Source organism: Pseudorca crassidens, chromosome 1 (genome assembly GCF_039906515.1).
Source record: "Pseudorca crassidens isolate mPseCra1 chromosome 1, mPseCra1.hap1, whole genome shotgun sequence".
Taxonomy (NCBI): Eukaryota; Metazoa; Chordata; class Mammalia; order Artiodactyla; family Delphinidae; genus Pseudorca; species Pseudorca crassidens.
This window is the reverse complement of record NC_090296.1, coordinates 151,833,221-151,848,853: the sequence shown is the minus strand read 5'-3', so window position 1 is coordinate 151,848,853 and position 15,633 is coordinate 151,833,221. Positions and strand designations below refer to the sequence as shown.

The window sequence follows — 15,633 nt, the reverse complement described above, 5'->3', positions numbered from 1 at the left end:
TTCAATTGTAAATGTATTCTTTTTTTAAAATATTTATTTGTATATTTATTTATTTATTTATTGGCTGAGTTGGGTCTTGGGTGCGGCATGCAGATCTTTCTTTGCGATGCATGGGCTTCTCTCTAGTTGTGGCTCGTGGGCTGTAGAGCATGCAGGCTCAGTAGTTGCAGTGCATGGACTTTCTAGTTGTGGCGTGTGGGCTTATTTACCCCTCGGCATCTTAGTTCCCTGACCAGGGATCGAACCTGCGTCCCCTGCGTTGGAAGGTGGATTCTTAACCAGTGGACCACCAGGGAAGTCCCATTAAATGTATTCTTGAGTAATCTGAATATGGCATCATACCTAACAAAAGCAGAAGTGAGAGTAAAGGAGTATGAAAAAGAAAAATTGGGAAAAACATTAGAAGACATTGTTTCTGGCATATACTAAGAGATGTATAAATGTTTGTAAAAAATAAAGAGATGTATAAATATTTGTTGAATAGATGTGAGTTAATGAATGAATGAGTGAATGAGTGAAAAGCATGCAAAGTGTTGCTAAATTTTCCAATCCGGTTTATTGTGTAGACCAGAGGTCCCCAACCTTTTTGGCACCAGGGACCAGTTTCGTGGAAGGTAATTTTTCCATGGAAGGGGTGTGGGGGGATGGTTCAGGGGTAATGCGACTGATGGGGAGCGGCAGATGAAGCTTCCCTTGCTTGCCTGCCGCTCACCTCCTGCTGTGCAGCCGGGTTCCTAACAGGCCAAGGACCCATACCTGTCTGCAGCTCAGGGGTTGGGGACCCCTGGTGTAGACTATCTCTGAAAAGGAATTAGGAGAATACAGATTAGAAATCTTTTTAAAATCACAGTTCTCAGTTGACTTAAATTGATTATGTGTATAGGAATATGGTCTTTTGTGCTATTTTAGGTGCCAGTTCCGTTGCTGCCTTCAGGATATCAGAGAAGTGAATTTGGCTTTGTCAGAATGTTTCCAAACAATCCAGTCAGGAAGCCACACCCTTTCAAAACATACACACTCTCCCACACAGATTTAAGTTAAGCTGGATTTTTACATGTTTTTTAATTTGCCCAGCTTTTATAAAACTTTTCATTTTCATAAAGGTACTCTCATGGAAATATTAATCACATTTAAAATTAAACTTGTTTAAAGTTAGCTTTTCATAGAAACAAATTATATGGTTTTATAATATGTATCTTTCCAAAACTTGTAAGACCTACGAATAACCACATCCCACAGTGGACTCATAGCTTCAGGGATGAAAAAGATCTTCAGCTTTTGACTCTTCAGATCACTGAAAGTTATGGCTGGAAAGGGTCTGAGAATTAACCCAGCCCATCCCCACCCACACATCAATCCCTCCGGGTTACCCCACCCCTAACGGCCCTCCCCCACTATTGTGTAGATGCGGAAACTTCAGTCCCAGAAGACCTTTCCCAGATATTTCCATCGTGTTCTTTCTGATGCCTTCACCATGTGTGTCCACACTTTGTTAACTAAAGAGAACATTTATTTTGGTTTTCAGTAGAAAGATAATGAATCTAACGGCTTTTCCTAGCTCTGTGTGTGGTCCTTTCAAAAAGAGAAGGTAGAACTGCCAGGAGCAGGAGCTCAGAAGCGCTCCCTCAAGTGAGGGATCAGCCTGCTGCCCTTAGTTTCTGTTGTACCTTCAGCTCAGCCTCAAGTTTTCATTTGTCCCCTTTAAGTTTAGTTCCACAAATAATGAAGCTGCCACCAATTTATTTACTTATTTATTTTTTAGTTTTTAAAGTCCATTCTTCCCCAATACCATCTTTTTGTATCATTAAACCTTGTTGAATAATGTTAATTCCAAGCCCATAGTCCAAAAAGGCTTTTGCAACATTTACTAAATAATAGTTTGCTAATTCAGAATAGTATAAAATATGGTCATTTACTTATAAGATTCTTGTGCTTTAAAAAATGTACTTACGAAAAATTATACTGCACCTTGAAAAATATAAATGAAGAGACTGGATAAATTAGCATGTAAATGTGGGTGGCATTTGTGTGAAAAGTAATTCTAATGTACTGAAAGTAGCCATATTCATCAAAAGTTAAAGTATCAAATTAACTTTCAAATATTTCCAAATAAATAGCTAGCATTATGGAGAAATATTTAACTATGTTGAATTTTTCTTTTACAAGTACAGTATTTTGCTAATGATACTAAGATGAGCTACAGAATCCTTACAAAGATTATTTTAAAGCTATGTGATTCAGCTAAATTGATCAGTCAATTTAAAATCCTTTAATATTTTGTTTTAGTGAAAAAATACCTTAGCTAAAACATCACTATGCACCTCAGTGACTTTGGTTTAGTTTGTCTGTGGCACCCTAAACACTCTCTAATTAATCCTTATGTCTGAATCCAGCATCTGCTGGCGAACATCTGTCGTAAAGAGGAAACATGATTTGTTTAGGGTCCTTAGGGTCATGTTTGTCCTTAGGGTCCACAGGGTGAAATATGCCCTGTTGGAAAGTGTCCCAGATGTGTTCCTGGGTGCTGGGTAGCCCCAGCGCGGCCCTTAGGGGAGAGCGGGTCAGCCAGACTCTGACAGGAGAGTGTATGCTCTCTCTATGTACTGTCTACTTGGGTTGCAGAATTGTGTCAGAGGAGACAGGCGGGGCCGTCTGCCAGCAATCCCAAAGGCTATTGTGTAGTGTCTGATCATAGGTGACCAGGGGGCAGAGCCAGACCTTTTTAGTCCTTAGAAGAAAAAAGAAAGTTCTACGTTTATCGGTCACACCTGCCTTTATCAGTGGAGAGACTACTTGGTTTTATAGCCCTTATTATACATACAAAAGGAGGCAGTCTACCTAAGCCTTCTTGCCTTTAGAGCAGTTTCTATATATATCATTTTCTAGCGATGTGGAATTCCCATTCAGATACACTTACAGAGCACATGCCACGTACCCCACAGTACTAAGAAGCTAATCTTTTTCATGTGTTTGTGTAGTACTCCTATAGGTTTAGCCTTACATATCAGTTTGTCCTTGCAGTGTAACAAACCACCCCAATACTAAGCATCTTTAAAAATAATCATGGTTCTAGGGCTTCCCTGCTGGCACAGTGGTTGAGAGTCCGCCTGCCGATGCAGGGGACACAGGTTCGTGCCCCGGTCCGGGAGGATCCCACATGCCACGGAGCGGCTGGGCCCGTGAGCTGTGGCCGCTGAGCCTGCGCGTCCGGAGCCTGTGCTCCGCAACGGGAGAGGCCACAACAGTGAGAGGTCCACGTACCGCAAAAAAAAAAAAAAAAAAAAAAAAAAAAATCATCATGGTTCTATGGGCTGGCAGTTTGGGCTCGGGTCAACTAAGTGGTTCTTTTGCTAGACTTGCCTGGGCTCACTTAGGTTGGTGCCGTCAGTTTGTGGCTTGGCTGGGACTGGATGGTCTAGAATTCCCTTGCTCATGTCTCTGGAGGTTGGCAGACTTTCAGCCAGAGCATCTTGTTTCCTTTCCATGTGACCTCTCCAGCAGGCTAACCTGGGCTTCTTCCCCTGGAGGTTGCAGGGTCCTCAGCAGCAAGAGACAGCAAGCCCTGATGCCCAAGTGCTTTTCAGGCTTCTGCTTGTGTCATGTTTGCCCTTTAAAACAAGTTATGCTGCTACCCAGATTCAGGAGGTTGAAAAGAAAGACTCTACCTCTTGTTGAGAAGAGCTGCTCTGTCACATTGCAATGGGGCATCCAAACAGGGATGGCAAGAATTTCTGACAATTATTTGTCATCTCCCTACCTTTGCTGATGGGAATATTTCTGTTTTTATTGATTTCTATGATAACAAATTTCAAATGTACACCAACATTCAAACATACCCTAAAGTAAAAAGAATGATACATTAAACCTCTTATATGCCCATCACCTGGATTCAACAATTTTCAATATTTTGCTGCTTTTTTTTTTGCCTGTAGTTTTAAATTTTTCTCTTTGCTGAAGTATTTTAAAGCAAGTCCCAAACATGGTGCTGTTTCAGCTCTGCATGTTTCAATATGCATCTCCTCAAAAAGGATACCTTACTTATGTGGCCACATGCCATGATCATATCTTGGTATCATCTAGCACTTAGTCCATAATTAAATTTCCCCAATTGTCTCAAAAATGTCTTTTTACAATAGGTAGATTTGAAAAGGATTCCATCCACATAAGGTCCATAGCAGTCCCAACTTGCTTTTCTTTTCTTTTTTCCTATTAATTTGTTTTGAAAACTGGCTGAGTTTTCCTATATACTATAGGAATAGTATAGTATAGTTCTATATAGTGTATAGAACCTCCCACATTCTGCGTTTGTCTGTCTGCTTCCTCGTGGAGTCATTTAAGGTGCATCTCCAGCTCTTGTATTTCTGTTTGTGGAAGTCTCCCTATAGGTGAATTTCATTCAGGTGCCACTCTCGGGGCAGGTGTCCTTTGTAGAGAGGGTTGTGTGCTTCCAGTCGCATCACACAGAGGCATCAGTGTTGGCTTGTCTTGCTTTCAATAATGCTATAACAGTGATGGGTGGGTTGATCCTTTGATGATCAGTACCCGAATCTGTTATTTCAGTGTTACAAGACGATGATTTCCTAATTCCGTCATTCCTTCCAGATTTATTAGGTGGAGTTTCTTTCATAAGGAACTTTCCCTCATCAGTTAGAGTCATTTGGTTATCTGCAATAATATTCAGACAGAATATATATTCTTTCCTTTTAATTGACAGCTTAGAGAATAAGGAGTTGGTACCTGAGTTATAGCTAGAGCTACTCAATACGTAGTTGTTTGGGGGCCTCTCTTGCTTATTTACTCTCTTTTTTGATATTACAGCTAGACCTCAGAGATATGGCAGGTTCTAATCCAGACCACTGCAATAAAGCAAGTATCACACTAGAGCAAGTCAAATGAATTTTTTTGATTTCCCAATGCATATAAAAATTATGTTTGCACTATACTGTAGTCTGTTAATGTGCAATAATAACATTATGTCTGAAAAAAGAATGTGCATACCTTAATTAAAAAATGCTTGATTGATAAAAAATGCTAACCATCTGACAATGGAGGGTTGCCACAGACCTTCAATGCAGGGTTGCCACAGACCTTCAATTTATAAAAAAATGTAATACCTGCAAAGTATAATAACACGAGGTATGCTTGTATTATGAATTCATGGGTTTTCAATATTCAGTGTGTTTCAATCGCATTTTTTTTTTTTTTTGAGGCTCAAATTGTTTCATCTTTGGCCAGTGGAAGCTACTTGGTCGCTTCTCTCACCTTTTGATCCATTATTCTTTTTCTTTGTATGGTGAGGGCACGAAAGTAGTGTTTATTTTCTCACCCCAGTATTTACAGATGCCTTTTTTCTTCTTGATTTCATTTTTTAAAAAATATGCAAAACATTTTTGTTTCCAAAGTCAAAACCATAATATCGAGTCTGTCTAGAAAAGTCTCAGATTATTGATGTCTCTCCCTCCTCTAAAGGCAATTCCTTTTATTTGTTTATTTTGCAAATATATGTATATATTTTACTCCCTTTTAAAATTATGTTAAATATAAAAATATATTTACCTCTTTTTCAGTGGAGTTACACTAACTTTTCTACATTTTATGTTTATTATTTGTTTTAAAAGACTACTATTATAAAGGTTTTACACATGCATAAACTGTAAACAAAATCCAAACATTGTACTTTGGGAGACCAGACTGTTTAGCTTCTGTTAAGGAATATATCTGGTTGTTTTTTTTTAATCCAATGAGTTTGGTACTCCCTGCCATCTGGGAAAGACAGATGCCAAACTAAAGTGGGGTAGAAAGATTTCTTCTGATCTCCATTTATTGTTTGAGGCTGAGAAAATATCTCACAGAAGTTCTTTTACAATGATGAGTCTGAGAAAATAAGTTCCTTGAGTATAATAAGAACCATGAAACTCCAGGTGTGCCCTGAGTGTTGTCCTTTGTGATTTTTTTTTTTTTTTTTTTTTTGCGGTACGCAGGCCTCTCACTGTTGTGGCCTCTCCCGTTGCGGAGCACAGGCTCCGGACGCACAGGCCCAGCCGCTCCGTGGCATGTGGGATCTTCCCGGACCGGGGCACGAACCCGTGTCCCCTGCATTGGCAAGCAGACTCTCAACCACTGCGCCACCAGGGAAGCCCCTCTGTGACTTTGTAATTTACCCTCTGCCTGATTCATAGTCATGTTCACAGACTTGAACTTAAGAAATTCTAGAGGCTCAAAATGGACATGGCCAAAATAGTTTTCATAAGATTTGGAAAGGAGGAGGCTTGGCAAAATTGGAAGAATATCAGAGAAATTAAAGAGAGAAAACGGGCAGAACTTGATGTACTTCTGTTAATAATGTTGTAACATTGTTAATTGTTTTGGTTTTTAACAAGTCTACCATAGTTATATAAAATGTTGACATTAGGGGAACCTGGGTGAAAAGTATAAAGGAAGTCTTTGTACTATCTTTTCAACTCTTCTGTAAAGCTAAAATTATTCCAAAAGAAATTTTATTTCGTATACACATACACACTCACACACACAGGCAGCAGACTAAAAAGTCTTAGAATGCATTAAATACAAAGGGATCCTTAGAGAACTTCAACAAAGCAGTAAGATAAATAACCTAACAGAAAAAAGGGGGTAAATGAATAAATGTCAAGTAATATACTGTTTTTGTCTGCCAGACAGGCAAAAATGTATAAGATTAATATCAAGCGTTCATATGGGTGGGGGAAACAGGATAGGTTGATCTAATATTCTTGGTTGGCAAGTCAACAGTATCAGTTTAGCATTTTTATTTTAAATAAGCATATACTTCAATCAAAAAAAGCCATTTGGGGCTTTCCTGGTGGCGCAGTGGTTGAGAGTCCGCTTGCCGATGCAGGGGACACGGGTTCGGCCCCGGTCCGGGAAGATCCCAGATGCCGCGGAGCGGCTGGGCCCGTGAGCCATGGCCGCTGAGCCTGCGCGTCCGGAGCCTGTGCTCCGCAATGGGAGAGGCCACAACAGTGAGAGGCCCGCGTACCGAAAAAAAAAAAAGGCCATTTGGATATCACTCTCTAGTTAGATTTAAATACCAGTATTCCTGGGTAGTGGAAATGGGGGATGTAGGCCAGTTGGACTTTTAAAAAATACCTATTGCTTGAGTCTTTTACAGGAGGAATGTACCCCTGTATTAGTTGTGAAATTAAGGGGGAAAAGAAAGAATGCCAAGAGCCCAGGGCAGGCATTGACAACAGAGAGACCCAGAGGTGAGAGAACTCTCGGGAAGCTCATCATGAACCGGTAGAACACTGTCTAGAGGGGCTGGACTCGAAGCTGCCTGTGCCACTTGTGGGATCCAGTGCAGAATGAAAATGTGGAACCCTTTGCTCAAAAAGCAGAAAAAAGTGTCATTAACAGTACATATAATTTTTCCATTTATTTTTATATCAGGCTAGTTTTTTTTTTTTTTTTTTTTTTTTGCGGTACGCGGGCCTCTCACTGCTGTGGCCTCTACCGTTGCGGAGCACAGACTCCGGACGCGCAGGCTCAGCGGCCATGGCTCACGGGCCCAGGCGCTCCACGGCATGTGTGATCCTCCTGGACTGGGGCACGAACCCACGTCCCCTGCATCCGCAGGCGGACTCAACCACTGCGCCACCAGGAAAGCCCTCAGGCTAGTTTTAAATGCAAAGATCAGAACATTTAACTCGTATGAGGAATTAGTTGAATTATACAATTGATATTTCATGGCTTTTCCCTGGAGTTGTCCCTCAAGCCAGCCAGAAGAGACAAGCACAAGCAAACTCAGAAAGGTTGGGAGGAGAGAGGACCCCACTCCCAAGCAGAGACCCACAGGCAGGGGGAGCACCCCTGGGCCTGGGATAATCACAACCAGAAGACCCTCCAAGGCCCTGGGGGTCCCACTTGCCTGCTGGGCCTAGCAGAACCCCCTTCTCACAAGCTGCCTGACCAAGATGCCCTAGCTGGGCACAGGGTCTGGGGGGATTGAGCTCCTGGCCTGCTGCTGCAGCCCACAGCAGACGGCAACCACCAGGGATCCTTAAACCTCCAGGCCGCGAAGGCTTGGTACCCGAGTGGGAGCTGAGAGAGAGGCTCCCCCTACCAAGGTGGGAAACAGCACTGCCTGTCTGGACTCTTGCCCCACCCAGGATGCTGTGGTACCCAGCCCTCGCCCATCCCTGTCAGGGAGGGAGGAACAGGCCAGTCTTCAGGAGTCCTGGGAGCAGGCAGCCTGGAGCCCCGCCCCAGAGGCCACAGGAGCCAGGACCAGTGTGAGCTGAGACCACAGGACCCCAGCGTGCGCTCTGTCCACCTTCACTTACAAAATACAAATCCAAAGCGAAAATCATTCAGATTCAGAGCATTAAACCCCAAGTGCAGGGGCTTCTGAGCGCCGGGTTGTACAGCTGCACTGCTGGCACACCTTTGAAGGTAGCCTGGGTGGAGTCAGGGGCTTTTGTTTTTGTTTTTTCCCTCCGTTTTTAAGATGGGAGAAACTAGGAGAAGCTTGAATTCTGAGAGGTAGAATCCTTTAGCTGAGAGAGGACAAAGATGATGGCCAGAGAACTTGGCTGATAGGGCCAGGCCCCCAGATGGGATTCCCTGCCCAGGGGGGAGGGAAAGAGAAGAAAAGCCAATGTTAGGATAGGTGTGTCATATTTGGCAGGAAGGGAAGGGAGTTTCCATTCCTCAATTTCTGTTTTCTCTATGGATTATCTGCTTGGGCTGGGGAGGAGGTCTTTGAGGGGTCATTAGGAGAGTGTAGAAGTGGGAAACAGGAGCTGTGAAGGAGGGGCAGACTGCTCCCTCCAGTCCAGCTGGAGTCATGGATTCCACGGAATTATGAACTTTCTAGTCAGCCTGGTTGTGTGACATTCACGACCCTAAAAAGAGAAAGCTCTACCTTGCCATGGTCAGAGGAAGGATGGCGCCACTCTTCCTTAGGAGGAACTCTTCTTAGGAAGGACTGTTCTTTATTTTGAACTGAATAAAAAATGACTTGTTTTTAGTGTTTCTACGTTCTTTAAAAAAACGAAATGATGTTGGTGATAAGTAGCATTCTTTTGGTATTTTTTTTTATTCTGGCAAAAATCTATATAAAATGTACCATTTTAAACATCTTTAAGTGTGTACAGTTCATAATGTTTGTTTTTAAATGTTCTTTACTTTGCAAAATAAAATAAGATTAAAAGTTGGTCATTCTGTATTGTACCCCTAAAGTGGGTTTTTTTGTTTCTTTTGTTTTTGTGAAATTTTACTGGTCTTTGAAATCTAGAAACTTTATGAGCCTTAAAAAACTTTTTCCTATTTAACAGTGTTATATGACTCTTATCGGCAGAGGAAAACTTGGAAGCAGTTTATAGAATGTTTAAAAATACGGCATAAGAGTGAGATTAGGATTACTTATTTTATTTTGTTTTTACAGTGCTCTGATAAAGTTCTCCTAATTCCAGTATTTTGTATATATGTCTCTTTTGTGACATTATCAAGACTGTCTCACTTTCTGCCACAGTGCCATACTTCCCCTTTATAGTTCATGTGTAAATTCACAGCTCATACTAAAAATAGCTATGTTTTTCTAAGGATTTTTTTGGTAACAGAAAGATAAATATACATATGTAAAATGTGGGTGTGGTTATAGTTGTTCATTTGGTCAAAGCTGTTTTAATAAATGGTTCTAAGATTTATAAAGATTTCGCATACATGCTGTTTTTTCATTCTGAGCCACAGACACCAAAAGTCCCACAGGAAGTTGTCTTTGAATGTGTTGTGGTTTTTTAGTTTCCTGTTCAGTTTGCATTAGATGATCAGAAATAGTCTGTGCTATCGAAAGAGATTCTTGGTTAAACTTTATTGTAATTCTAAATGAGAATCTCAAATTTGCTTGTATTTCTTCCCATATAATTGATCTAGAGGAGCTATAATCACATCCATATGCAGGCATTAAAGTTGTGGTATAATGTGAACCTTTTTTTGATGTTGAAAGGATAAACTCTTCATTGTTAAAGGGGCAACTATCTGAGATTATGCTTTATGCTTTCCACTTCTTATCAAACCATCTCCCCGGAAATAAACTGTAGGAATGGATATGTGCTTTTAATTCTTGACAACTAACTTTTACCTTTATTTTTACAAATGACAAAAACTTTCTCTTGATTCTTTAGAGAAAAGGAGATACATTAAAAAAATTGTACAGCTTAATTAATTTTTTAACATCTTTATAGGAGTATAATTGCTTTACAATGGTGTGTTAGTTTCTGCTTTATAACAGAGTGAGTCAGCTATACATACACATGTATCCCCATTATCTCCTTCCTCTTGCATCTCCCTGCCATCCTCCCTATCCCACCCCTCTAGGTGGTCACAAAGCACCGAGCTGATCTCTCTGTACTTTGTGGCTGCTTCCCACTAGCTAGATATTCCACATTTGGTAGTGTATATATGTCCATGCCACTCTCTCACTTCGTCCCAGCTTACCCTTCCCCCTTCCCGTGTTCCCAAGGCCATTCTCTACATCTGCGTCTTTATTCCTGTCCTATCCCTAGGTTCTTCAGAACCGTTTTTTTTTTTTTAAGATTCCATATATATGTGTTAGCATCTGGTATTTGTTTTTCTCTTTCTGACTTACTTCACTCTGTATGACAGACTCTAGGTCCATCCACCTCACTACAAATAACTCAATTTTGTTTCTTTTTATGGCTGAGTAATATTCCATTGTATATATGTGCCACATCTTATTTCTCCATTCATCTGTCGATGGACACTTAGGTTGCTTCCATGTCCTGGCTATTGTAAATAGAGCTGCAATGAACATTGCGGTACATGACTCTTTGAATTATGGTTTTCTCAGGGTATATGCCCAGTAGTGGGATTGCTGGGTCGTATGGTAGTTTTATTTTTAGTTTTTTAAAGAACCTCCGTACTGTTCTCCATAGTGGCTGTATTAATTTACATTCCCACCAACAGTGCAAGAGGGTTCCTTTTTCTCCACACCCTCTCCAGCATTTATTGTTTGCAGATTTTTTGATGATGGCCATTCTGACTGGTGTGAGGTGATACCTCATTGTAGTTTGGATTTGCATTTCTCTGATGATTAGTGATGTTGAGCATCCTTTCATGTGTTTGTTGGCAATCTGTATATCTTCTTTGGAGAAATGTCTATTTAGGTCTTCTGCCCATTTTTGGATTGGGTTGTTTGGTTTTTTGTTATTGAGCTGCATGAGCTGCTTGTAAATTTTGGAGATTGATCCTTTGTCAGTTGCTTCATTTGCAGATATTTTCTCCCATTCGTACAGCTTAATTTAGATATTATAACTACCACTGAAAAAAATTTAAAGTATACTATTATTCTTTGAAATATTTTTATCAATGTAATTTTTAAAGCATAGTATTCTCAAGGTTAAATTTCTTGCTTGATTTCATTATTTTTAAAACCATGCCAAAAGGAAAATAAACTAAAATTGCCATCAGATGTATTAGATCTTTGACAGATCATTATGTAATCTAGCATGTAACTTACATACGGTAGGCTTGATGAAGAGTGACAAATGAGGAAAGAGGAAAGGTCTCAGTGCATTTGTAGATAACATTTCTAGGTTTAGGTCTGTTAAAGGTACGATGTCTAGTTCTAGGCAGGTCATGCTGATTGCACATCTTATTAAATGGGAAGACTAATAAAGATAATGTGGAAGGTCTTCCACAGCCACCTTTTCAAATAAAAAAATATCACCACAATTTAAAAAAAATAGCATTTGTTCATAAGGAAATTTTAATTACAGTTCCTAAAAGAATAAATAATACTTTGTCCAAAAACAAAAGTTACATCCAACATGACTTTAAAACAAAAGAGACTGTAACCATTTCTGTGCATGGGGAAAAAAAAGGAAAGAATAAGGGTTTGATTTGCAGAATGTTTTTTTCTAGTTCCATAGCTTCAGGTTGCAAAATGTATGGTATTTTACTTTGAAATTTTAATTGATATTTATGTATGATATACAGATATTTCTTGGTTACGGTAAATTAGGTCTTTTCATACAGTTTGAATTCTAGAGAAAATCATCGTTTAAAACCTGATGTTTCTGCTTTTTTCTGTTTCTCGTGTACCTTTTATGGCACTATACTAGGTACTTTTAAGGAGCTTACCATTTAATGTTACTAAGAATTCCTGACATTTGTGAAGAGCTTTACATTTTACAGAGTGTAGAATAATGAAGGCGGGAAAGGTTTCTTAAATACTCCTTGGTGTCTAGCGAGGGCGTTTGCACTGCGGGCTGATCAGCCGGACAGCAGCCTTTTCTGCTGGGCGCCTCCCCTTCTCTCGCCACTAAGAATTTCAACATTTTTTATGCCAAAAATATGCTTTTGGGATCCCTGTCTGTACTGGCTGGAGAAGGGGGTGTTGGGTCTATATCGAGGCCTCGTGTGCGTGAGCCCCCTGGTGCCCGTGACCAGTGTCCGCGGGGCAGTCGATCCGTCCACAACGACAGCCAGGACGCACTTCACAGCGAGGCCTAGGCAGGCGAGCGGCGGGGGCCGCGGCCAGGTGTGTCTCTGTTCAAGTCGCAAAGGCTGGATACACGGAGGCTCGCTCCTGAGGGCCGCTTTCCGCCGGACCCGTGATGCGAACAAACAGGAAACTCCGTCTCCAAGCTACTTCGGAAACTGGGCTTTTCCTTCCGCAACAGGGGTCGCGTCCGGACAGGAAGCTGACCAGCCGCTCGCCCCTCGCCCTCGTGGCCCCGCCCCCGCCTCGGCCCCGCCTCCCGCGCTTGGCCCTGCCCTTGCCCTGGCCCCGCCCCCCGGCCGGGCATGCTCAGTGGGCCGGGTCGGGTTGGCAGGTTTGCGTGGCCGTCCGTGGTTGCCGGCGCCGGCTCAGCCCGCCGACGCCACGTCCCGTCGTTGCGGCTCGTTCCTGGGAAGTTACATGCGGAAGCGGCTCGCAGGGAGACGGTGGGCGGGCCGCGGAGGGCTCGGTGCTGCCGCGCGTTGAGCGGGCAGGCCCGTGCCGGTGGCGGGGCTGCGGCCGCCGCGCTCGGAGGGAGGTGCCGGCCGGGCGCGCCCCGCGGGGAGCCCCGGGCGGGGCTGGCGCGGCGCGGACTTTTGTCCTAGTTGAGTCCCCTCCCCGTGGGCCGGGCCTCTCCGGCGCCCCCGCCCCGCTCGCTCCCGGGAGATGTTTATCTGGGCAGCTGCGTGAGGAGCCGGTGGCTGGCGGCGAGGAGTCTCGGGTCCGAGGAGCGTCTTGTGGCACCGGAGAGACAAGATGTCCGCCAGGGCCGCGGCCGCCAAGGTGAGCGCTTCGGGGGCCCGTCCCGCCGGGGGCCCGTCTCCCTCCTCCCGCGGGCTGGCTGCCGGGCCGGGGCCCGAGGAGCGGGCGGCTGGCCGGGGGTGGGGACGGCTGGGGCCCAGGCAGGTGCATCGCGGCGGCGTCGCTGGCAGTCCCCGGCTCATGCCTGCTCGGGGAGGGAGCAGGGCGGGCGGGAACGCGCAACAGGTCCCGCCGGGAAGCCGGGCGCGGGGAGCGGAGGTCGGGCCGGAGCCACCCCGGTGGGCGGCGGCTGCTGTCTTTGCGGGAGTGGTTGGTCCCTGGCGAAACCGTGTGGTTTCGATCTGATGTCACTGTCGCTGGTATGCGCGCGCCCGCGACAAGACATTGGGACGGCAAACACTCAGCCCGTGTGGAGTAGGCTGGATTTTTGTTGTTTTAACTCTTTTATTTACTTACAGAAACATTGAAAAAACTAATCTCTTAACAGTTTTTAATAGTTTAGTTTGAATTAAACTTTCAGAAGTACCACAAAATAACCTTAAGAATGGACAATTAGATGAACTCTAAACAATAAAAATTGGCAAAGACGTGTGGTTTCCTCAAAAAAGTAACACTTTTTCCTATCAATTTTTCCATGTGCTTTGAAGTATTATGCCATTTTCTCAGTGCTTTGAAACCAATTCGTATATGACATCAAAAAGCTGAAGTTCTTTTTTTTAAAATACATTTATTTTTTTTTAAAATTTTTGACTGCATTGGGTCTTTGTTGCGGTGCGCGGGCTTCTCATTGCGGTGGATTCTCTGGTTAGGGAGCACAGGCTCTAGGCACGTGGGCTCAGTAGTTGTGGCTTGCAGGCTCTAGAGCGCAGGCTCAGTAGTTGTGACCCACGGGCTTAGTTGCTCCGCGGCATGTGGGATCTTCCCGGACCAGGGCTCAAACCCGTGTCCCCTGCATTGGTAGGCAGATTCTTAACCACTGAACCACCAAGGAAGTTCCCTGAAGTTCTTAAAAATCAGTTAATATTCTCCTCTCCTTTTGTACATTTTAACCTTTTTCACCATAAAATAGTACCTGCTCTTTTAAACGATTGCGGGAATACAGAAATGTGAAGAGTAAAAATCTTCTCCCTTAAAAATCAATTCATTACTTCAAACAGTATCAAAGTGCTTACGCAGGTACTGGTTTGATTTTTTTTGTTTGTTTTTCTGTTTGAAATGTTTATTCATAGTATCTCGGACCAGGTATAATAAGGCCCTGGAGTTTCTGATCTCAAGACCTTGTTTTCTGGCTGGCAGAAGTTAGCGAATACATTTAGTAGTGAATAAATTCTTCTAAGGAATTTAGTGTTCTCTCTTTAAGAAAACTTGCATGTGTACAAGAAAACTTTCATGTGTACCTTTTGACCGTACACTGATTAAGCACAATCTAAAGATTTAGAATAAAAGGCAGAATTTTGCATGATTTTAAAATAAGCTTTCATTATTTACTTTTCTTGGGAGGAAAGGCTTTGTTGCCGTATTACAGAGAATGTCACTGTGTTCCTGCACTGTGATCTCTGGCACTTAATATACAAGACCACACACTCTAAAAAGGTTATTTCATGTATGGAGAGAAGTAAGTTTTCAATAGATTGCCATGGTAAAATGATGATTTAGAAGGAGTCATACATTTTCTCCTGAATCATGGTGTTGAGATTTTATGGCATATTGAAAAATATCCCTAGTTAAACACTACATTTTAGGGACGTTTGCATTCTTAAATATTTATGAGTAGAATGTCAGTTGAAAGCTTACTTTTCTGAAATGCTGTGTTATGGGGCCACCATTAAATCTTATGTAGAGCAAGGCAGGCTGTAAAAGATAGATGAAATGAAATAGTATTCAACCAACCAAGTCACGTTTAATTTTGTCAGGTGATTAAAATGCTTAATAAGAACCAGGCTGTGTACTCAATACTGTATGTATATTTTTGTTTCCTCCACTTCCCAGTTAAAAAGTGAAGACATTAATTTTGCAGCTTGCTTTTATTGCTTTTAGCATAATAGTTTGTAGAACTCTTCTCGAAACCAGTACCTTTGATTCTATATTCTTTGTAATGGTTGAATATTCTTCCATCCCATGAATATGCTGCAGGTCATTATTGCCTTACTGATAGACATTTAATTTGTTTCCAGGATTTTATTGTAATAAGTAGCCTTATATTTTTATATCTGCATTTATATAGTATTACTGTATGTCATATTCTTAAAAGTGGAATTTCTGGGTCAAAGGGTATGTGCATTTAAAATTCTGATATACGCCACTAAATCTTTCTCCAAAACGGTTGTACCTAGGAATAAATATAACAATTGTTGGTAACTTACCTAATTTTA

General features: G+C 42.3%; 1 protein-coding gene across 9 annotated transcripts in view; it reads left to right on the top strand.

Annotated features, from left to right (window-relative positions):
- The window catches only part of TJP1 (tight junction protein 1), a 253,410-nt gene that overhangs the window by 124,030 nt on the left and 113,747 nt on the right, over positions 1-15,633 (top strand). For 2 of the 9 annotated variants that reach the window (XM_067699311.1, XM_067699295.1), the window contains exon 1: positions 12,824-13,282. The exons of the other annotated variants lie outside the window; for them this stretch is intronic. In XM_067699311.1, the coding sequence (XP_067555412.1) occupies positions 13,256-13,282 (27 nt within the window). In that variant the 5' untranslated portion in view covers positions 12,824-13,255. Of the gene's footprint in view, positions 1-12,823; positions 13,283-15,633 lie in introns of those variants that run through there. 9 annotated transcript variants of the gene reach the window in all.